We start from the raw sequence: 24,591 nt of genomic DNA, 5'->3' as shown, positions 1-24,591 counted from the left end.
GCTGAGGGCGGGTTCCGCCGCCGCCCCGTCATGCCCCGCGTTTCCGGCTCCCCTCGGGGGCGGGGCCCGCGCGCTCTCTATGGCCGCGGCCGTCCTTGGGGTTCGTCCGGGCAGCCGCGCGCCGTCTCCATGACGACCGAGCCTGCCCCCTCCCGCCGGGAGGGCGGGGCGGGGGGGGGGGGGGCCGGACGGCAGCCGGCGGCGGCCAAACTACGCGGGCGGACGCGCCGCGGGCGGAGCGAGCGGCGGGGCGGCGGGGGCCGCGGCCCCTTTAAGAGCGGGGTGACTCGGCGCCTCCGGCTCCGCGGCCGCCGCCTCCGGGGGGGCCTCCCGGCCTGCGACGCGCCATCGGTCCCCGCCCCGGGCCAAGAGGGGCCGAGCGGCGGCCCGGGGCTACTGTCTGGACGCCCCCCCCCCCCCCCCGGTCCCGCCGGGCCTCCGGGAGCAGCCGCCGCTCGGGAACCACGAGGTAAAAACCCTCCGTGCCTCCCAACCCCCCCCGCCGCCTCTCCTAATAACGCCATTGGCTAAGCGCCCGCCCGGGGCCCAAGCGCTGCGCTAAGCGCTGCGGAGAGCAGAAGGTTGGTAGTGGTGAAGCGCCGACGCTGTGCACAGCGCTGTGCTGAGCGCTGGGGGAGAGGCAGGGTCAGCAGAAGGGGGTCAGGGCGGCTCTTCATCCCCATTTGACGGAGGGGGGTCCCTGAGGCCCGCCGATAGGACCGTAGTCCATCAGTGGGCAGGGAGGGGCTCTCTCTCTTGCTCAATTGTCCCTTCTGAGCGCTCAGTCCAGTGCTCTGCACAGAGTAGCTCGTCGTTGGGCAGGGATTGTCTCTCTCTGTTGCCCTTTTGTGCCCTCCGAGCGTTTAGTCCAGTGCTCTGCACAGAGTAGCTCGTCGTTGAGCAGGGAGGGTCTCTCTCTGTTGCTCACTTGTCTATTCCAAGCGCTCAGTCCAGTGCTCTGCACAGAGTAGCTCCTCATTGGGCAGGGAGGGTCTCTCTCTGTTGCTCAGTTGTTCATTCCAAGCGCTTAGTACAGTGCTCTGCACATAGCCCGTCAGTGGGCAGGGAGGGTCTCCCTCTGTTGCCCAATTGCCCCTTCCAAGCGCTCAGTTCAGTGCTCTGCACAGAGTAGCCCGTCATTGAGCAGGGAGGGTCTTTATCTGTTGCTCAATTGTCTATTCCAAGCGCTCAGTCCAGTGCTCTGCACAGAGTAGCCCGTCATTGGGCAGGGAGGGTCTCTCTCTGTTGCTCAGTTGTTCATTCCAAGCGCTTAGGCCAGTGCTCTGCACGCTTAGGCCAGTGCTCTGCAAAGTAGCCCGTCATTGGGCAGGGAGGGTCTCTCTCTGTTGCCCAATTGCCCCTTCCAAGCGCTTAGTCCAGTGCTCTGCACAGAGTCGCTCGTCATTGGGCAGGGAGGGTCTCTCTCTGATGCCCTATTGTCCGTTCTCAGCGCTTAGTACAGTGCTCTGCACGCTTAGGCCAGTGCTCTGCACAGAGTAGCCCGTCATTGGGCAGGGATTGTCTCTCTCTGTTGCCCAATTGTCCCTTCCAAGCCCTTAGTCCAGTTCTCTGCACAGAGTAGCTCGTCGGTGAGCAGGGAGGGTCTTTATCTGCTGCTCAATTGTCTATTCCAAGCGCTTAGTCCAGTGCTCTGCACAGAGTAGCCTGTCATTGGGCAGGGATTGTCTCTCTCTGTTGCCCAATTGTCCATTCCAAGCGCTTAGTACAGTGCTTTGCACAGAGTAGCCCGTCACTGGACAGGGAGGGTCTCCCTCTGTTGCCCAGTTGTCCATTCCAAGCGCTTAGTCCAGTGCTCTGCACAGAGTAGCTCCTCATTGGGCAGGGAGGGTCTCTCTCTGTTGCCCAATTGTCCATTCCAAGCGCTTAGTACAGTGCTCTGCACATAGCCCATCAGTGGGCAGGGAGGGTCTCCCTCTGTTGCCCTATTGTCCATTCCAAGCGCTTAGTCCAGTGCTCTGCACAGAGTAGCTCATCATTGGGCAGGGATGGTCTCTATCTGTTGCTGAAATGTCCATTCCAAGCACTTAGTACAGTGCTCTGCACATAGTAAGTGCTCAATAAGTACAATTGAATGAGTGATTGTTTTTTCTTGTCTGCCTCGCTTAGTCCAGTGCTCCGCTCGTAGTAAGTGCTCAATAAATACGACTGAGTGAATGAATGAGTTCTCTGTGGGGCAGGGATCGTCTCTCTCTGTTGCCCAGTTGTCCATTCCAAGCGCTTAGTCCAGTGCTCTGCACAGAGTAGCCCGTCGTTGAGCAGGGAGGATCTTTCTCTGTTGCCCAGTTGTCCATTCCAAGCGCTTAGTCCAGTGCTTTGCACAGAGCAGCCTGTCACTGGGCAGGGACGGTCTCTCTCTGTTGCTTAATTGTCCATTCCAAGCGCTTAGTACAGTGCTCTGCACAGAGTAGCCTGTCAAAGGGCAGGGACTGTCTCTCTCTGTTACCTCTTTGTCCATTCCAAGCGCTTAGTCCAGTGCTCTGCACATAGTAAGCGCTCAATAAGTACTATTGAACGAATGAATGAGTGCTCTGCACATAGTAAGTGCTCAATAAATACGACTGAATGAGTGAATGTTTTTTCTTGTCTGCCTCGCTTAGTCCAGTGCTCTGCTCATAGTAAGCGCTCAATAAATACGATTGAGTGCATGAACGAATGAGCCCGCTGTGAGGCAGGGATTGTCTCTGTTCCCGAATTGTCCATTCCAAGCGCTTAGTCCAGTGCTCTGCACAGAGTAAGCTCACAATAAATACTATTGAATGAATGAATGGGCAGGGATTGTCTCTCTCTGTTGCCCAATTGTCCATTCCAAGCGCTTAGTCCAGTGCTCTGCACAGAATAGGCGCTCAATAAATACGATCGAATGAGTGAATGTTTGGTTTTGCTGTCTGCCTTCCCCTTTTAGCCTGTGAGCCCGTCGTGGGGCAGGGAGGGTCTCTCTCCGTTCCCCAATTGCCCATCCAAGCGCTTAGTCCAGTGCTCTGCGCAGTGTCAGCGCTCAATAAATCCGATTGAATGAGTGAATGTTTGGCTTTGCTGTTGCCTCCCCCTGTTTAGACTGTGAGCCCGTTGTGGGGCGGGGAGGGTCTCTCTCTGTGTCCCAGTTGTCCATTCCAAGCGCTTAGTACAGTGCTCTGCACAGAGTAAGTGCTCAATAAATACGAATGAATGAAAGTGCCCTGCACATAGAAAGCGCTCAATAAATACGATTGAATGTTTTGTTTTCTTGTCTGTCTTGCTTAGTCCGGTGCTCTGCACATAGCGCTCAATAAATACAATTGAATGAATGAATGAGCCCGCTGTGAGGCAGGGATTGTCTCTGTTGCCGAATTGTCCATTCCAAGTGCTTAGTACAGTGCTCTGCACAGAGTAAGCTCGCAATAAATACTACTGAATGAATGGGCCGGGATTGTCTCTCTCTGTTGCCCAATTGTCCATTCCAAGCGCTTAGTCCAGTGCTCTGCACAGAATAAGCGCTCAATAAATACGATTGAATGAGTGAATGTTTTGCTCTGCTGTCTGTCTCTCCCTTTTAGACTGTGAGCCCGTTGTGGGGCAGGGATGGTCTCCATCTGTTGCCCAGTTGGCCATTCCAAGCGCTCAATAGTCCAGTGCTCTGCACAGAGTAAGCGCTCGATAAATACTGTTGAATAAATGAATGATCCTCCCATTCAGTCGTGTTAATTGGGCATCTGCGGCATGCAGAACACTGGGCTAAGCGCTTGGAAAGTGCAGTTTAGCGACAGAGAATCATCATGATGATGATGGCGTTTGTTAAGCGCTCACCGTGTGCAAAGCACTGTTCTAAGCGCTGGAAGCACTGTTGGAATAGTGGTATTTAAGCGCTTATTCGTTAATAATAATAATGATATTTGTTAAGCGCTTACTATGTGCAAAGCACTTTTCTAATTGCTGGAATAATGATGGTATTTGTTAAGCACTTACTAATAATAATAATGACATTTCTTAAGCACGTACTATGTGCAAAGCACTGTTCTAAGCGCTGGAATAATGGTGGTATTTGTTAAGTGCTTACTAATAATAATAATGACATTTGTTAAGTGCTTATTATGTGCAAAACACTGCTCAAAGCACTGAAATAATGAGGGTATTTGTTAAGTGCTTACTAATAATAATAATGACATTTGTCAAGCCCTTACTATGTGCAAAGCACTGTTCTAAGCACTGGAAGCACTGTTGTAAGCACTGAAATAATGATGGTATTTAAGCGCTTACTATGTGCAAAGCACTGCTCTAAGCGCTGGAAGCACTGTTGGAATAATGATGGTATCTGTCAAGTGCTTACTAATAAGAGTGATAATAATAATGACATTTAAGCGCTTACTATGTGCAAAGCACTGCTCTAAGCACTGGGGAGGATACAAGGTGATCAGGATACAAGGTGATCAGGTTGTCCCACGTGGGGTTCACAGTCTTAATCCCCATTTTACAGATGAAGGAACTGAGGCACAGAGAAGTGGCAGAGCCAGGATTAGAACCCAAGACCTCTGACTCCCAAGCCCGGGCTCGGGAGCCACGCTGCCCATCCCTGCCCACGACGGGCTCACAGTCTAGAAGAGGGGAGATAGGCAGCAAAACAAGTAAACAGGCATCAGTAGCATTGATCATCATTAACATCAATTATAATCTTTAATTATGATAATGATTGTGGTATTTGCTACCACATATGTAATTGTGGTATGTGGCAGTCACTGGACTAACCGCCAACCAGCAAATCGGGTCCCTGTCCCACGACTGGGGAGTGCTCACAGTCTCCCTGTTTCTACAGATGAGGAAACTGAGACCCAGAGAATAATAATAATGATGTTGGTATTTGTTAAGCGCTTACTGTGTGCCGAGCACTGTTCTAAGCGCTGTGGTAGATACAAGGTAATTAGGTTATCTCACATGAGGATAACCAGTCTTAATCCCCATTTTACAGATGAGGTAATTGAGGCACCGAGAAGTTAAGTGACTTGCCCAGAGTCACCCAGCTGACAAGTGGCGGAGCCAGGATTAGAACCCATGATCTCTGACTCCTAAGCCCGGGCTCTTTCCACGCTGACTTGTCCAAGGTCACACGGCAGACAAGGGGTGGAATTAGAACCCATGACCTTCGGATTCCCAGGCCCAGGCTCTAGCCACTAGGCCATGCTGCTCGTGCTCTGCACGCAATAAGTGCTTAATCAACACCCTTGAATAAATGAATGATAGATATCCGGGGCAGTGAAAATCCAAAAGCCGAATTGTGGAGAAGCACGTTATAATCTTCACTAAATAGGAAGCATTAATAAGTGGCAAGGAGTAAATAGTCATCTGTCTTAACCGCTTAGTTCGAACTACATTAATAATAACATTGGTATCTGTTAAGTGCTTACTATGTGCAGAGCACTGTTCTAAGCGCTGGGGGAGATACAGGGTCATCAGGTTGTCCCACGTGAGGCTCACAGTCTTAATCCCCATTTTACAGATGAGGGAACTGAGGCACAGAGAAATGAAGTGACTTGCCCACAGTCACACAGCTGACGAGTGGCAGAGGTGGGATTCTTTATTGTTCAGTAAAACTGTCGTCTGAAAAATGTATTTATTTACATCAATGTCTGCTCCCCCGTAGACTTTAAGCTCATTTTGGGTAAGGAATGTGTCTGTTACATTGTACCCTCCCAAGCCCTTAGTACAGAGCTCTGCACGCAGTAAGTGCTCAATAAATACGATTGACTGACTTTGCTCATTAATGTAATCAGTCGATGGTATTTGTTCATTCAATCAGTCGTGTTTATTGAGCACTTACTCTGTGCAGAGCACTGACCTAAGCACTTGGGAGAGTACAGTACAACAATAAACAGATGCATTCAACTGCCCACAATGAGTTTACAGTCTTGGGGGGAGGCGGGAGACAAATGTGAATATTAAAAATAAAATTACGGATCTGTACATAAATGCTGGGGGGCTGGGACAGGGGTGGAAAAAAGGGATTAAGTCAGGGTGATGCAGAAGGGAATGGGAGAAGAGGAAAGGGGGGCTTAGGGAAGGCCTCTTGGAGGAGGTGTCTTGAGCGCTTACTCTGTGCAGAGCACTCTACTGAGCCCTTGGGAAAGTACGGTGCAACAGAATTAGCGGACACATTCTTAATATACGTTGTGAATTGTTGTTTTTCTTAAAAAAAAAAAAATAGCCTCTCTGGTTTTTAGTGTAGGGGTGTATGGGAGTTAAATGCTGTTGAATTTGATCATGTTGTGGTAGAAGCCTCGGTAAGGAAAACCTATATACATAACTGTAATATTTTGTAATAATCCCAGCCCCATTGTAAGGAATGATTTATAGTAATGAGTCATCAAGTTCTGTGTTGGGTTTTTTCCCCCCCAAATACAGTATTTATAATGAAATCATATACCCAAACTGGAACATGTTCTAAAGAACTGGGGATTGCTTTATTTTTTTCATCTCCTATAGACCGTAAACTCATTTTGAGCAGGGAACGGGTCTGCTGACTGTACTCTCCCAGGTGCTTAGTACAGTGCTCTGCACATAGTAAGCACTCGGTAAATACCATTGATCGATCTTGGTCATTGAGACCACTCGACTTGCAGGAGTTTGGCTCTTTATTTCACATTCTCTTCTGTTTGGGATATGGTTTATCACGTTATTTAAAATAGGAAGAGAACTACATGCATTTCCCCCAAAGTGGGGTTGGGGTTAGAGAAAGGAGGGGAAAAAAAATGAGTGTCCAGCAAAAGGTTCTTAAATACAATTACGGTAGGAGCCAGTCAGTTTTCACTCTTACTGGTGACTACTGAAATTTCCACAGACACCTCAGCCGTTTCACATTCTGTCTTGAGAAATATTACTCCACGTTTTTAATGTGGAATTTTTTTAAAAAATGGACCACTCTGCAAAATAAATGACACTGTACCCTTTGTTGCGGAACTGCCGGGATTCTTTCCCCCCACATTTGTACAGTTTCTTCCTTTCATTGAGATGAATTAGCCTGGTTCTACTACTGAATATTTAAAATGAATTTCATGTGGCCTTGGTGGCCTCCCAGCTATTCGTGGGCCAGGAATTTTTGCGAATTGTCATTTGCTCTCATTTCTTATCCATCAGTGGTATTTATTGAGCACTTACTGCGTGCTGTTGTTAATTTGAACTCCCCCAAGCTTTTAGAACAGTGCCCTGTACACAGTAAGTGCTCAGTAAATACAATTAGACTTTAAACCCGTCAAAGGGCAGGGACTGTCTCTATCTGTTACCGATTTGTCCATTCCAAGAGCTTAGTACAGTGCTCTGCACATAGTAAGCACTCAGTAAATACTACTGAATGAAAGAATGAATGATTGAATGAAAGGAGCTCACAGGCTAGAGGAGTCGTATCATTTCAGAGGTGGCTCCTGGAATAAAATAGTCCTATTTATCAACCTAGAAATTATCAGAGGATTTGGGTACTTCCATCTCATTCAACAGATCAGTTCGATTGAACTGGTACTTTTTTCTGCCTGTGTTTCTTCTGGGGGTTTTTTTCGTGCATTTATTAATTTGTATTTTGTGTATCCTTAGAAAGCAATTCTGTAACTGGGTTCCGCCAGTGAAACTTGTTGCCTGTTCAATCTTTTCAGCTCTGGAAAGGAAGAGAAATGGAACTGAAGAAACTCAACATTTCCTGGCACTTCCTGATAGTTCTGGTTTTAGTCCTGCAAATTTTCTCCGCTTTGGATTTTGACCCGTACAGAGTCCTAGAGGTCAGCCGAACAGCCAGCCAGGCTGAAATTAAAAAGGCGTATAAGAAGCTTGCCCGGGAATGGTAGGTGAAAAATAAGTTTAGTATCTAGTTTTAAGATAGACCTAAATAAAATAAAAGTACCTAGTACATTAGTGTCTGCATGTACAATATGTGTCTGTGTATATGGCATATTATATCTGTGACTGAAGGTTACATTCACTTGTGTTTTGAAAAATTAAATCTAGAAAAATGTGGTATAGCAGACAAAGAATTTCTAGAACTTTGCCTTGACAGTTGACATATATTTTAAATAAAAGTTTAGAATCTAAGCTAAAATGAAGTTATTTTAATTGCACCCAAAATTAAGAATGAATAAAAAGGTTTATTTTGATGTTTTAACCACCTAATTAAAGCAATAACATTTGTATCAAAAAGCGGGAACACCATCCAGGCTTTTTGTAGAAAATGGCTTTCAGGATAGAAGCTACAAATGCTTTTAAGGATGAGAACTGATTGTTGCTGGATTTTTTTTTTTAAGTAATCAAGAATTAAATAAAATTAAGCATTACTAAAAGAAATGCCTTGGTAAAAATTGTGATTTATATCTTCATATAGTACCCACCTTATTATATATCAGTGGAAGCTCATTGTGGGCGGGGAATGTGTCTTAAATTATGTCGTACTCTCCCAGGTGCTCAGTACAATGCCCTGAATGCAGTAAACACTCAGTAAATATGATTGATTGTGAGTGGTGAACAGGCATAGCATAAGTAAGTGAAATCCACAGGTACAGTTAAAAACTCACATAGCTTGACTAAAAACAGTTTCAGCAAGGCACTATTTATATTTATCAGGCAGGCTGCGGGTCAAGTGGAAACGAAGCTGTGAGAATAATTTGGAGGCAAGAAATAATAGGAAGAAAGAATAAGCCACCTTGTCATTCAGTACAATGCCTAGTACCCTGTTCTGCAAGCACTGAGTGCTCAAAAAAATACCTCTGATAAATTTGATTGCTTTACACTTTTAAGGGGGAGAGTGCCAGCAGTAATCTAGTTGACTGTGGTTACAAGGTGTGAAGTGACAGGAGAACGATGGGCCTGTTTTAGGAAGTGGAGGAAGATCATTTTCAAGGAAGTATCAAAGAGCAATCAAGATGCAGTTTGGCCTAGTGAGCGGTTCTGCTCCAGGGAGGTAAAGTTAGGAGTACCTGGCCGGAGTCCTGGGAGAGAAAGATGGGTAATAATAATGTTGGTATTTATTAAGCGCTTACTATGTGCCAAGCACTGTTCTAAGCGGTTAGGGAGATACAGGGTCATCAGTTTGTCCCACGGGAGGCTCCCAGTCTTCATCCCCATTTTACAGATGAGGTGCATTCCGATTTTCCCAGCAGCAGCAGCGGAACAGCCTTCTCCCCAGAAGGGCACAGACAAGAAGGGTTCAGGAGAGGAATGCAGTACACTGAGGACAGAGATGCCCCATCTTTTACTATTATAGTACATTCCTCAACCCCTTACAGAGTAGTTATGGTAAATGAATGAGAGTGACATTTTTATTTTTTTTTTGGTATTTGTTAAGCGCTTACTATGTGCCGAGCACTGTTCTAAGCGCTGGGGTAGGCATAGGGGAATCAGGTTGTCCCACGTGGGGCTCACAGTCTTAATCCCCATTTTACAGATGAGGGAACTGAGGCACAGAGAAGTTAAGTGACTTGCCCACAGTCACACAGCCGACAAGTGGCAGAGCTGGGATTCGAACTCATGAGCCCTGACTCCAAAGCCCATGCTCTTTCCACTGAGCCACGCTGCTTCTCATATGGAATGAGTGGTGGAAAAATTGAGGGGAAGGAAGGCAATAGGAAGATCCCTATTCCTCCACTTCTGCATGAAATTTAAATACCATACTTACATACTTACCCCAAGTCTTTTCTAATGAAAAATCTGAAATGTCCTTCTCAGAGATTTAGAAGATACAATTTCACTCAGTGCCTCAGTTTAGGATGACAACTACCATGCCGTGTGTGGTTTTATTGTCATTCGAAACTCCCATTTTAGTGCAAAGTTTCCCTTTTCTCCCCCTCCAGATTCTTTTTCTTTTATCAGAAATGCCCAAACTAGAATTTGAGTGTCATTCCTTCACCTTTCCTGTGTCCACCATCTGATAATGAGCAGTAACACGGTCCAAAAGGAAAGAACAGGAGAGGAGAATGAAAACCAAGCGTGTGGGTAGACCACTTGCACCTGAATAGTCAGAGAACAGACTAAATTATAAATCCGGGTTAAACTCAGATTCATGGTAGCCTCACTCTGATTTTAAACTTATTTTTATTAGGCACGGGTTTGGGGATGGAAGGAGGCATGCAGAAATGGAGACTCATTATGGGGGTGCCACCATGGAGATGGTGGGGGAGGGAGGGATGTAAGAGGAAGACACCACTGTCCAATAACCCTTGACTTGGATGTGCAGGTGTCTTATTTACCCCGCTGTATTACAGGTCACTTATGTATATGTATACATACTTTTAAAAATGATTTTTGAAGATTTTATATAAAGCAGTAAATATTTCATAATGTTATCTAAACCTTCACAGTGACAAGAATTGGGTGCCCAGAGCCCTGGCAGCATTTTATGGTGGTGAAGATCACATAATTGCTAACGTTTTATTAGAAATAATAGTGTTATTTGAGTGCCTTCTAAGTACCAAGAATTGTATTAAGTCCTAGGGTAGATACAAGATCAGCAGATCAGACACAGTCCCTATCCCACATAGTGCTCACATTCTTAACAGTTCTTTTGTCCCCATTTTACAGATGAGGTAAACTGGGGCACAGAGAAGTCGTGACTTGCCCAAGGTCAAGCAACAGGCAGGTGACAGAACCAGGATTAGAACCCAGGTCCTTTGGCTCCCAGGCCCATGCCCTTTCCAGTAAGCCGTGCTATTTCCTAATTCTTCCCTGTTAATAGGTTAACGTGTCTCTTGTTTTTAAGAAAAACAAAGTACACTGCACAGTCATTCGTTTGCAGATACCGTCATTTTTTCATGTGTTTCCAATCTTTTGTACTCCTCCAAAGAGTTCAGTGCTCCACACCGAGTAAGCACTCCATAAATGCTATTGATTTTAAGCTTTGTCCAGTTTTCTCAGCTGTTTTGAGCTTTCCTAACTGCCTCCATTAACAGGGTGGAATTGAAAGTTTTAGGATCCCATGAGCTCTAAAGGCCTATTGAAAAGTAGAGAGAAGCAGCGTGGCTTAGTGGATAGAGCACAGGCCTGGGAGGCACAAGGTCATGGGTTCTAATTCCGGCTCCTGCACTTTGTCTGCTGTGTGATCTTGGGCAAGTCACTTCATCTCTCTGTGCCTCAGATAACTCATCCGTAAAATGGGGTTTGAGACTGTGAGCCCCACGTGGGACGGGGACTGTGTCCAACATGATTTGCTTGTATCCCCCCCCCCCCCGTGCTTAGTACAATGTGGCAAATACTAAGCACTTAACAAATACAATAATGATGAAGCCAGAGCTCCACAGAGTTACTCTATATAATTTATAAATTTCCCTCCCAATAATAGCTTTCTAGGAAGTAAACAATTATATCGGTGTATGAAAATGTCAGGACCAATGGACAAGCCTCGGTCCCGGGACTTCAGGACTGCAGTCCTGCTCAGAGGAATTGGCCATGGTGCTCGTGGCTCGTGTAGTGCTAGATGGACTTAACTTTTTCTCTTTTTTTATTTAATAATAAAATTAATGGTATTTGTTAAGCACTTACTATGTGCCAAGGACTGTGGTAGATACAAGGTAATCAGGTTGTCCCTCGTGGGGCTCACAGTCTTCATCCCCATTTTATAGATGAGGGAACTAAGGCACAGAGAATTTAAGTGGCTTGCCCAAAGTCACACAGCTGATAAGTGGCGGAGCTGATATTAGAACCCACGACCTCTGACTCCCTCGCCCGTCCTCTTGCCACTGAGTCGTGCTGCTTCTCTTTTAATAATGTTGGCATTTGTTAAGCGCTTACTATGTGCAGAGCACTGTTCTAAGTGCTGGGGTAGATACAAGGTAATCAGGTTGTCCCATGCGAGGCTCACAGTTAACCCCCATTTTACAGAAGAGGTAACTGAGGCCCAGAGAAGTGAAGTGACTTGCCCACGGTCACACAGCTGACAAGCGGCAGATCCAGGATTCGAACCCGTGACCTCTGACTCCCAAGCCCGGGCTCTTTCCAATTTACTATGTGCTGGGGTAGATTAAGGCTAGTCAGGTTGGACACAGTCCCTCTCCCATATGGGGCTCACAGTCCAAGTAGGAGGGAGTAGGATTTATTTCCCATTTTACAGATGAGGTAACTGAAGCAAAGAGAAGTCACATGCCCAAGATCATTCAGCAGACAGACGGCAGAGCTGGGATTAGAACCCAGGTTAGAGGACCTGTACTCTTTCCATTAGGTCACGCTGCTTCTCCACGTTCCTGGTAGGGCATGGAGTTCAGTGAGCAAGTAGACGGGCAGAGGCACGGCACGTTGCAAAGCACAAATATGCCACCCTGCTCCACATTAGCCGGTCATAGACTGAAATGGGCCTAGAACCCAGGCCTCCTAACTCCCAGAGCAGTGCTCTTTCTAGTGGACCAACAGCAGGTCTAATCAATCATAATAGAAATAACTGGATTTTCATTCAATTAAGACAGTGCAAGCAGATTCATTCTTTTTGTGATATTTTCAGGGTACGTCAGCACCCGGTCTAAACTATGCTATCCTTTTGATTAGCAGTACTTTAGGCACCCTTTCGGTAGAAGAGTTGGGACATTGAACTCCGTGGTAGGGTACTTCCTGTTTTTCTCCACTGGACCTCTCTGTGAGTTACAGCAGAGGAAAATGTGGTTAGATAATTATGGTGGATGTCTGCTCTGTTGTAACATCAGACCTTTACCTTCTTGCCTTAAAATAATTTGAAATGTTCTAGGAGATCCTCTTTTCTTCTCAACCTGGTGAGTCGATGCCGATCTCAGCCAGCTGTGGTCCCAGGAAGATTCTCAACCTCCCTATCCTTAATAAATGATTTAAATTTACTTTGAGATGTATGCCTTTTTCCTAAGTTTGAAATCCTGAGGTAAAGATAAGATGAGCTGAGGGAAATAGGTATAGTATGCTTTATCAAATAATAATAATAATGTTGATATTTGTTAAGCGCTTACTATATGCAGAGCACTGTTCTAAGCACTGGGGTAGATACAGGGTCATCAGGTTGTCCCACGTGAGGCTCACAGTCTTAATCCCCATTTTACAGATGAGGGACCTAAGGCACAGAGAAGTTAAGTGACTTGCCCAGTCACACAGCTGACAGGTGGTGGAGCTGGGATTCGAACCCATGACCCCTGACTCCCAGGTCCATGCTCTTTCCACTGAGCCACGCTGCATATCAACTTATGGTTATCAGTCCAGGTCATCTTGGGCTTCTTTATATTCATTTTATATCTGTGTTTTAACCCCCTTAGTGTCACGCAAGGGAGCCATGAATATTTAGGCCACTTTTGTTTTAGTAGTGCATACGGTAGGTTGGACCACAACTCTTTTTTTTTTTTTCCAGTTTTCAGATCTAAAAACTATGCTCTGGATCCTGGTGTATTTCTGGGTGCTGAAATTTGCCCCAGCACTCTATTTTCATGAGAGAAGGGCTTTACTTTTATCTAAGTGTTGGTGTCTCCTTCCTGTGTGATGAGGCCACTCCCATTTTGGGGTGGAAATGCCAGGAAAACAGTCCCCTCTCTTCCTTGTGGCTCCCTCCCGGTCACTGAGGTTTTCATGTCTCTCCTTGGCAGTCCTCAAAAAGTCTTTGGGTTGGGTTTGTCTTGTTCTCTTTTAAGGGAATCAGTGTGGCCTAGTGGAAGCAGCAGGGGCCTGGAGGTCAGAGCACTAATTTCTAACCCCAGTTCTGTCACCTGACTATGCGACTTTGAGCAAGTCACTTCACTTCTCTGTGCCTCAGTTACCTCCTCTGTAAAATGAGGATTAAAACTGTGAAACCTATGTGGGACAGGGATGTGTCCAACCCAATTATCTTCTTTTTACCCCAGCACCTAGTACAGTGCCTGACACATAGCAACTGTTAAATACCATTTATAAGAAGTTATATTTTAGAGACCTGGAACATCTTTCCTCATGATTCAGACATTGTTTTAGGCCATCACTGTCTATTTCTTTAGGTCTAAAAACAGTCACCTTCACATTATCTGGCCTAGGGCATTCCAGTTTAGGGCTTTTTTTTTTTCATTTTTTTTTTTCCAGTAGTGTCACCAATTCCAAAAGGAGATGAAATGCCATTCCAGACTCAACTTTAAACTCTTGTCAACAGGTTTTATATCTTTCACAACTATAGAACCTTATTCTTGATTCTAATTTTCAAACATGTTCCGATGAAAGATATATCTACTCGGACTTGTGCAGGTTCATTATTTCAAGGATGCTTGTTGTTCTGCATGTAGTAATTTCCATTCCTGTTGATTGTTACAGTATGCAAACAAGATTAGTTTCAATCTGGGTAGCAAATAGAAAACAGTCATTCAAATCCTTTAAGTTTTTTTCATAAAGGGAAGATAAAAAATACCTGAATCAATGTAATATTTTTTGTTCCAGATTTGAAATATAAAATAATTGCTGAACTGTGACTTTCCTTGTTTCTGACAAAGCGGTAGGATCTAATGATGTCTAACTAAAAGCCATTCAAAGGTAAAGTAGGTATCAGAAATGGCACTGAATAAATGTACTGATTAGTGCCTCTGTCAGCCTCAAGAATAAATGATTGAGACCGGAATGGCTGCTGAGCAAATTCTCTGTGTGGTGTTAAGGGCCTTTTTTAAAAGATCTTATTTCTCTTTGAGTCATCTCATCTAGCCGGTGGTAATGTTAACCCATTTTAAAGTTACAATATTGTTAATATTCTATTTACATTATCGTCACTGAGAAAAAAGTGAGCTCTTGAGTTTATCTGGCCATTTTCCTGATTACAGGTAATATATTTTATATCCACATATCCACTTGATTGTGATGTTTTATGGAACGGCAGTGCTATCAATGGTTGGATGGTGAATAAATTGCTTTGTGTCCTGAGGCCACATTTGTGCCAAGTATTTTAGCTGTGTGACAGAGCAAGCTGTCCTAATTTACCTTGAGAAACTTCTCACCAAACGTTGATGTTTGTTAAAGTATTTAGCATATGCAAGGACACTGGACAAGAAGAAGTCCATTCTCATTATGATCTGTTTGTGTTTCAGGCATCCTGACAAAAATAAAGACCCAGGAGCAGAAGACAAGTTCATTCAAATTAGCAAGGCTTATGAGGTATGAGACCAGATGTGTTATTTTGGGTTTCTTCTGTTACCTGCTGTATAATGTGCCTCAGTTTATTGGTTCTGTCAAAGCTAATGGAAAGTGGAAAGGGAATGTGATTAATCGAATGCACATGCCTAATGCCGCTGTAGATCCCTCAGGCACCCGATACTAGTTCAGTTTCTCATATTGATCCGTTTGTGGCCGGTAATAACTGAGGCGTGTAATAACTGAGCTAGGTATTGGTTGGTTGGGTAAAGCAACATCACTGAGGCCTTCACATATAAAATTAGTGATCGGTCCAGATAGTTGTGTGGTTGAAATCAATCATTCACTTGTATTTCTTGAGCCCTTACCAAGTGCAGAGCACTGTACTAAGCATTTCAGAGAGTACAATACAACAATACACAGACACATTCCCTGCCCAGAACAAGCTTACAGAGTAGCGAGTTGGGCTGTAGAATAATAATCCCCATTATTAAAGTCATATGCTATGGGAAGCAGCTATACAAAGCACCAAGAAGAATGCATGGGTATCATTCAATCACTCAGAGTATTTACCCATGGGTATCATCTTCTATGTGTAGATCAATCGGTCAGTGGTATTCAATGAGTGTTTACTGTGTGCAGAGCACTGTACTAAACACTTTGAAGATTGTACTCTTGTTAGACACGTACCCTGACCCCCAGGAGTTTGCAATCTACTGGGGAAGAGAGACATTAAAATAAATTACACATATGTACATAAGAGCTGTGGGGCTGAAGGAGGGGAGGGTGAATATCAGATGCTTAAAAGATACAGATCCATGTGCCGAGGCAATGCAGAAAGGAGAAGGAGTAGGTGAAATGAGGATTTAGGGAAGACCTCTTGGAGGAGTTGTGATTTTGGAAGAGCTTTGTGAGTGGTGCTCTACAGAATTTGGAGGGGAAGAGAGTTGGAGGCCAGAGGAAGTTCATGGTCAAGGGGTCAGGGGTGAAGTAGGCAAGATCAAGGTGTACAGTGAGTAGATTGGCATTAGATGAGCAAGGTGTGTGAGCTGGGTTGCAGTAGGAAAACATTTAGGAGAAGGGGACAAGATGATGGAGCTCTTTAAAGCAAATGGAAAGACGTTTTTGTATGCAGAGGTTGTTGAACAATCACTGGAGGTGTTTGAGGAGTGGAGAGATGAGAACTGAACGATTCTTTAGAAAAATGATGTGGACAGCAGAATGGAGTATAGGCGGGATAAATGTCTGTCTCTCCCTCTAGGCTGTAAGCACCTTGTAGGCAGGGAAAATGTCTACCAACTCTGTTGTACTCTCCCAAACGCTTAGTACAATGCTCTGCAAATGGTAGCTGCTCAATAAATGCTGTCGATGGACTGATTTTATCAATGTTGTGAAGACAGAACCCATAGGATTCGGTGACAGATTGAATACATGGGTAGAAAGGGAGAGATGAGAGTCAAGGATAATGTCAAGATTCTGGACTTGTTCATTAGTGGTGGTGTTATCTACAATGATGGGAAAGATGGGGTAGGGGAGTGTTTGGGTGGGAAGATGAATTCTGTTTTGAGGTGTTGGCAAACCATCCAAGTAGAAATGTCCTGAAGATAGGAAGCAGCATGGTATAGTGGATAGAGCACAGGCCAGGAAGTCAGGTGGCCATGGGTTCTAAATCCCGGCTCTGCCACTTGTCTGCTGTGTGACCTTGAGTAAGTCACTTTACTTCTCTGGGCCTCAGTTACCTCCACTGTAAAATGGGGGTTGAGACTGTCAGCCCCACATGGAACAGGAACTGTGTCCAACCTGATTTGCTCATATCTACCCCAGCGCTTAGTACAGTGCCTGGCACATAGTAAGTGCTTAACAAGTACCATAGTTATGATTATTACTGTTATTATTAGGAAGAACTTCAGTGAATGAATGAGTGAGTTCTTCAAGGGAGAGGGTGGGATGGAGAATAGAAGGGGACTCAGGACTGAGCCTTGAGGGACTCCCATAGTTAGAGGGTGGGAAGCAGAGAAGGAGCCTTCAAAAGAGACTGAGGAGTAGCCAGAGAGGAGTGAAGAGCCTTCACTGACAGTGTCCTCTCAGATCTGTGCCTAAATTGATTAATGTTTCCTAGAGAAGGGAGTGGTCCACAGCGTCAAAGACAGCCGAGCGGTCAAGGAAGATCAGAATGGAATAGAGGCCTCTGAATTTGTCAAGAAAGAGGTCTTTGGTGCCTAAATTGATTAACGTTTCCTGGAGAACGGAGTGGTTCACAGTGTCAAAGACAGCCGAGCGGTCGAGGAAGATTAGAATGAAATAGAGGCCTTTGGATTTGTCAAGAAAGAGGTCTTTGGTGACCTTTGAGAGGGATGTTTCTGTGGAGTGAAGAAAGTGGAAACCAGATTAGAGGGGGGTCCAAGAGAGGAAGTAGGGGCAGCAGCTATAGACAGCTAGCTCAAAGAGTTTGGAGAAAAATGGTAGGAAGGAGATGGGGTGATAACTGGAGGGAGCCATGGAGTCCAAGGAGGATTTTTTTTTAAGGTGGGGGATATATGAGCATGTTTGAAGGCAGCTGGTGAGAAGCCATTGGAGAGTCAACGGTTGAAGACGGTGGTCAGGGAAGGAAGAAGGGAAACTACAAGTGTTTTGACATGGTACAAAGGGATGGGGTCAGAGGTGTAGGTGGAAGGAGTAGATTTTGAGAGGAGGTGGGAGTAGGTGAGTGGGTGAAGTGGGATGGAACCAGGAGGTCAGTGTACTTGGGTGAGAGGAAGCGGTCAGTGAAAGGGTTGTCAGGAACATCTGAATGGATATTGAAGTCCCCAAGGATCAATTTAGGGATGTCGATTCAGATGCCATCCTTAGTCCAAAACAGGGCAGAAAAGGGCAACAGAGGCAAAGGAAGGGGGGGGAAATCAGGCTAAAATTAGTAAATCACAGTATAACTAAAATAATAGGTTTTTTTATGGTAAGAGGGGCTAGGAGAAGACCAGCAGTCCAGGCAGTCCTCTCCCTGACTTTCTCATCACAGTGGACGGCACTACCATCCTTCCCGTCTCACACACCCGCAAACTTCATGTCATCCTTGATTCTGCTCTCTCATTCACCCCACACATCCAAACCATCACCAAAACTTGCCGGTCTCAACTTCACAACATCGCCAAGATCCACCCTTTCCTCTCCATCCAAACAACTACCTTGCTGGTACAATCTCTCATAATATTCCGACTGGGTTATTGCATCAGCCTCCTCTCTGATCTCCCTTCATCCTGTCTCTGCCCGCTTCAGTCTAAACTTCACTCTGCAGAACGGATCATCTTTCTACAGAAACGCTCTGGGCATGTTCCCTCCCTTCCTAAAAAACTTCCTGTGGTTGTCCATCAACCTTTGCATGAAGAAAAAACTTCTCACTCTTGGCTTCAAAACTCTTCATCCCCTGGCACCCTCCTACTTCACCTCCCTTCTCTCCTATAACCCAGGCCGTACACTCTGCTCCTCTGCCGCTCACCTCCTCAAAGGGCCTCGTTTATGCCTGTCCCGCCCTCGACCCCTGGCCCACATCCTGCCGCTGACCTGGAATGTCCTCCCTCCTCACATCCGCCAAACTAATTCTCTTCCCCTCTTCAAAGCCCTACTGAGAGCTCACCTCCTCCAGGAGGCCTTCCCAGACTGAGCCCTCCTTTTCCCTCTGTCCCTCCTCTCCTCCTCATTGCCCCTACTCCCTCCCTCTGCTCTTCCCCGTTCCCCTCCCCACAGCGCTTGTGTATATTTGTATATATTATTTATTACTCTATATACTTTATTAATGATGTATATGTATCTATTTATCTGTTTATCTATTTTGATGGTTTTGATGCCTGTCTACTTGTTTTGCTGTCTGTGTCCCAATTTTAGACTGTGAGCCCTATCTGTTGCCAAATTGTACATTCCAAGCACTTAGTTCAGTGCTCTGCATACAGTAAGCGCTCAATAAGTTGATTGAATGAATGAATCCCTGAGTGTCTATTTCCTTCTTTTTCACATTCTTCTCTCCTGACAGATTCTGTCCAATGAAGAAAAACGAGCGAATTTCGATCGCTACGGGGATGCGGGCGAGAATCAGGGCTACCACCACCAGCAGCAGCAGCAGAGCCATCACTTCCGCCATTTCCATGAAAATTTTTACTTCGACGAATCCTTTTTTCACTTCCCTTTTAATTCTGAGCGACGAGACTCCTCAGATGAGAAATACTTACTGCACTTCTCCCATTACGTAAATGAGGTGCTTCCAGACAGCTTCAAGAAGCCCTACCTCATCAAGATCACCTCCGATTGGTGCTTTAGCTGTGTCCACATCGAACCCATCTGGAAGGAAGTGGTTCAAGAACTTGAAGGACTGGGTAAGAAGCGATTGCTCACCTAGTCAGCCTTGGCAAGACTCTCGCACTGTAGCAAGAGCCGTTTGGCTCTTGACGGTGAGGGCGGGAGAGAGGAAACCGTTTTCATTTCCCTCCATTGGTGCCTGAAGTTTAACAGAATCCAGAGCGTGTGATAGAGAGAGGCTTTCGACAAAGTCGTCCCTTTAGTTTTGTGTGACTAGTTTCAGTTTGAAACTTCCGTGTCAGATTTTGATTTCTGAGAGGATTGGCTTGCGGATAACCCCTTGAACAGAGCTCTGATTTTGGTGTCTGAAGAAACCATGAGAATTTCTTGTACCTAGTCAATCTACTCTATACAAAGCACTGGACTAAGAGGTTGAGAGAGTTCAGGAGAGGTTCAAGATAGGATCCCTGCTCAGAAAGAGTTTAGGACCAGGATTCTAATCCAAGTCCTGCCACTTATCTGCTGTGGGATGGTGGGCGAGTTACTTAACGTCCCTTGACTCAATTACTGTAAAATAAGGTTTAAGACTGTGAGCCCCATGTGGGACTCTGTCCAACCTTAATAATAATAACAGTAATAATGTTGGTATTTGTTAAGCGCTTACTATGTGCAGAGCACTTTTCTAAGCACTGGGGTAGATACAGGGTAATCAGGTTGTCCCACGTGAGGCTCACAGTCTTAAACCCCATTTTCCAGTTGAGGTAACTGATGCCCCGAGAAGTGAAGTGACTTGCCCACAGTCCCATAGCTGACAAGTGGAAGAGCTGGGATTCGAACCTATGACCTCTGACTCCCAAGCCCGGGTTCTTTCCACTGAGCCACGCTGCTTCCCTAAACTTGTATCCTCCCCAGTCTTTAGTACAGTGCCTGGCACATATTGCTTAGCGGAAAGAACACGGGCTTGGAAGTCAAAGGTCGTGGATTCTAATCCCCGCTCTGCTGCTTGTCAGCTGTGTGACTTTAGTCAAGTCACTTAACTTCTCTGTGCCTCAGTTACCTCATCTGTAAAATGGAGATTAAGACTGTGAGCCCCAGGTGGGACAACCTGATTACCTTGTATCTACCCCAGCGCTTAGAACAGTGCTTGGCATATAGTTAGTGCTTAACAAATACCATAATTATTATTACTATTTTTAAAAAAAGACTGGAGAGACAGGAAGAAGATGACACTGGGAAGGTGACTATATGAAATAAATGTTTAAGTAGTCGAGAATGTAAATGGATCTGTACAAAGACACAGTGAATGGCTGGCAATGCCTCACTTCCTCTCTAGAGCTGTTTCCTCCTTCCACCTTAATATAAAGCAGAATGCCAGATCTAGGGAAAACCAATGTAAGAACTCATGAGATAATTAGTAAATAATCTAATGAGTTAAGAATTGACTCCGTAAAGGGAGCTGAATTTACCATAGTGCATAATGATCTTTATGTAAGTAAACTGTTTTTTTGTTTTGCTTTTAATAGTATTTGTTAAACATTTACTCTGTGCCAGGCACTGTACTACGCACTGGGGTAGATCCAAGCTAGTCAGGTTGGAAGCAGTCCCTTTCTCACATGGGGCTCGCAGCCATTTTACAGATGAGGTAACCGAGGCACAGAAAATTGAAGTGACTTGCCCGGGGTCACACAGCAAACAAGTGGCAGAGCTAGGATTAGAACTCAGGTCCCTCTGGCTCCCATGCCCATGCTCTATCCATTGGCCATGCTGCTTTTTCTGTTCTACAGAAAACAGCTATATTGATGTATGTTTATAAATATCATATATATAGAAACATAGATGTGTGCTTATCTATGTCAGTGTAACCCTGCCTTGAGAGCAGCAATCGTTTGCTAATTCTGTTGTACTCTCCCAGATGCTTATTAGAGTGCTCTAACCCCAGCGGGTAATCACTTACTACTATCGACTGATGTGTAAACATTTTCTTAATTTTAAATCTTTCTGCCTGGAGTCTTTTGTTCACAAAACGTCTAGTAACCAGGTTGTACTTCCTGAAGCTTGACTGTAGCAGGATGGATTCAGCACCATATCATTTAAGCCACAGTCAGCGGTCCCTCATTAGGAGAGTCAGGCAGAATTGAACCGAATCGGTTCCAGACAGTACTAGGGGGCCTTTCCAAGAGGCTGATCCCTGGAGGAGCCAGGCTCCTGATGTAGCCTGGCCCAGTGAATAGAGCACGGGCCTGGGAGTCAGAGGGTCATGGGTTCTAATCCAGGTTCTGCCACTTGCCTGCTGTGTGACCTTGGGCAAGTCACTTCTCTGGGCCTCAGGTACCTCATCTGCAAAATGGGGATTGAGACTGTGAGCCCTACAGAGGACAGGGACCGTGTCCAACCGGATTTGCTTGTCCACCCCAGCGCTTAGTACAGTGCCGGGCACGTAGTAAGCGCTTAACAAATACCATAATTATTATTATTATTATTATTTAGTACTAAATTTAGGCTGGATATAGGGTTAGCACCTCCACCAAGTGGCTAAACATGAGATCCTGAAAGTGCAGGGAAGAAGAGACCCTAAAGGGTATTTCATGAATCCCCTCAAAAACTTGAGAACATACTTTAATTCAAAATCCTTTCTAATCCTTAACCTAGAGTAACTAGGATTTTGTTTTTTCATTCATTCGATCATATTTATTGAGTGCTTACCGTGTGCAGAGCACTGTACTAAGGCTTGGGAGCGTACAGTATAACAGACACATTCCTGCCCACAACGAGCACACAGTCTAGAAGGGGAGACAGATATTAATATAAATAAATAGATAAATTACAGATAAATACAGATGTATACATATGTTCTCTGGGGATGGGAGGGAGGATGAGTGAAGGAGCAAGTAAGAGCGGTGAAGAAGGGAGTGAGAGGAGGGCTTAGTCAGGAAAGGCTTCTTGGAGGAGATGTGCATTCAATAAGCCTTTGATTGGGGGGAGAGCAATCATCTGTCTGATGTGAGAAGGGAGGGCGTTCCAGGCCAGAGGTAGGATGTGGTATTTAAGGGCTTACTATGTGTCAAGCACTGTTCTAGGCAGTAGGGTAGGTGTAAGTTAAGCCAAATACAGTACCTGGCCCACGTGGGGCTCACAGTCAAAGTAGGAAGGAGACTAGGTTTTGAATCCCCATTTTGCAGTTAAGGAAGCTGAGTCACTGAGAAGTGAAGTGACTTGCCCAAGGTCACACAGCAGGTAAGTGGCAGAGCTGGTATTGGAACCCAGATACTCTGGCTCCCAGGCCTGTGATCTTTCCACAAGACCTGGTTGCACTTTCATTCATTTATTCATTCATTCATTCATTCATTCATTCATATTTATTGAGTGCTTACTTTATGCAGAGCACTGTACTAAGCGCTTGGAATGTACAATTCGGCAACAGATAGAGACAATCCCTGCCCAATGACGGGCTCACAGTCTAAATGGGGCAATTGTTTTCTTACCTTCACAGGGAATGGGGACTGTACTGTTTGGGAGAGCACAATACAGCAGAATATTATGCAAAATTACTGCTGCAGTTGTAGCACTATCTAGTCCAAACCCAGGCTAGTAAATAAGCTTATATGACGTAAAAACGAATCCTGCCAAGGGAACCGTATTTTCCAATCATAAACCATAATGATCTCTGGGTGAGCAGGAAATTTTCATAATCAGTAGGGATTTTTTTTTTTAAGCGCTTACTGTGTGCAAAGCAACTTAGCACTTCGAAGAGTACAACAGAGATAGTAGACACAATCCCTGCCCTCAGAGTAGACAATCTAGCAGAGGGAAACAGACACTAGCAAGGCCTGGATCTCAGAGGACCTGGGCTCTAATTCCAGTTCTGCCACTTGCTTGCTTTGTGACCCTGAACAAGGCAATTTAACTTCTCTGTGCCTGAGGTTCTTAAACTGTAAAATGGGGATGACTGTTCTCCCTCCTACTTAGACTGTGAGCAAAGTATGAGCCTATGTGGGGCGAGTATTCTGTTTAATCTGATTAACTTCAATCTACCTCAGCACACTAACAAATGACATTATTATTTTTATTATCCCCTCCATCTTCTCCCCATATCACTGGATTAAGATTATTTTGCCACTTCTCTACTCCCACCACCTAACTGCGGGAGTCCTCTAAGGCTAAATTCTGGGTCTCTTTCTAGTCTCCATCTACACCCACTCCCTTGGAGAACTCATTCAATCCCATGGCTTCAACTACCACCTCTGTGGGGGTGATCCCCAAATCTCTCTCTCTCTCCAGCCCTGACCTTCCTCCTTTTCTACAGTCCCACTTTTCATGCCTCCAGGACATTTCTGTTTGGATGTCCCACTGACCCCTCAAACTTAGCATGCCCAAAACAGAACTCCTCGTCTTCCCACCCAAACCCTGGCTTCCCTGCAACTTACCCATCACTGTCGACAACACCACCATCCTCCCTGTCTCAAAACCCACAACTTTGGCATTATCCTCGACTCGGCTCTCTTATTCAACTCCCATATTCAATCTGTCGCCGAGTTCTGTCGCTTCAACTTGCACAACATCTCTAAAATTAGTCCTTTCCTCTTCATCCAAACTGTTACCATTCTGTTCCAAGTTCCTATATCCCGCCTTATCTACTGCATCAGCAATAATAATAAGCGCTTACTATGTGCCAAGCAGCATACTAAGTGCTAAGGTGGATGCAAGCAAATTGCGTTGGACACAGTCCCTGTCCCACGTGGGGCTCACAGTCTCAACCTCCAGTTTACAGATAAGGTAACTGAGGCACAGAGGAACTGAAATGACTTGCCCAAGGTCACACAGCAGACACGTGGCAAAGCGGGAATAGAACCCATGACCTTCTGATTCCCAGGCCCGAGCTCTATCCACTACGCCATGCTGCTTCTCTGCCTCCTGTCTCTCCCCTTTTTAGTCCTTCCTTCAGTCTGCTGCCTGGATCATTTTTCATAAAAGCCATTCAGTCCATATCTCCCCACTTCTCAGACATCTTCAGTGGCTGCCCTTTGACCCCTGCATCAAACAGAAGCTCCTCAACGTTGGTTTTAAGGCACTCGATTGACTAGCCCCCTCCTACCTTACCTTGCTGGTCTCCCACTACAACCCAATGCACGCATTTCGCTGCTGTAACACCTGCTCCTTGTACCTTGATCTCATCTCTCTCACCACTGACCCCTTGCCCTCATCCTCCCTCTGGCCTGGAACTCCCTCCCCGTGCAGTGATCTTTGCCCCAACCTCCAAAGCCC

General features: G+C 45.4%; 1 protein-coding gene across 4 annotated transcripts in view; it reads left to right on the top strand.

Annotated features, from left to right (window-relative positions):
- Positions 1-413: 413 nt before the first annotated feature.
- DNAJC16 (DnaJ heat shock protein family (Hsp40) member C16) overlaps positions 414-24,591 on the top strand; it is a 50,372-nt gene continuing 26,194 nt past the window's right edge. For all 4 annotated transcript variants that reach the window (XM_029065400.2, XM_029065399.2, XM_029065398.2 and 1 more), the window contains exons 1-4: positions 414-469; positions 7,632-7,816; positions 15,000-15,066; positions 19,067-19,406. In XM_029065400.2, coding sequence (XP_028921233.1) covers positions 7,650-7,816; positions 15,000-15,066; positions 19,067-19,406 — 574 coding nt within the window. In that variant the 5' untranslated portion in view covers positions 414-469; positions 7,632-7,649. The remainder of the gene's footprint in view (positions 470-7,631; positions 7,817-14,999; positions 15,067-19,066; positions 19,407-24,591) is intronic.

This window comes from Ornithorhynchus anatinus, chromosome 5 (genome assembly GCF_004115215.2).
Source record: "Ornithorhynchus anatinus isolate Pmale09 chromosome 5, mOrnAna1.pri.v4, whole genome shotgun sequence".
In the NCBI taxonomy this organism is placed as follows: Eukaryota; Metazoa; Chordata; class Mammalia; order Monotremata; family Ornithorhynchidae; genus Ornithorhynchus; species Ornithorhynchus anatinus.
The sequence above is the reverse complement of the archived record's forward strand: the minus strand, read 5'-3'. Positions and strand labels throughout refer to the sequence as shown.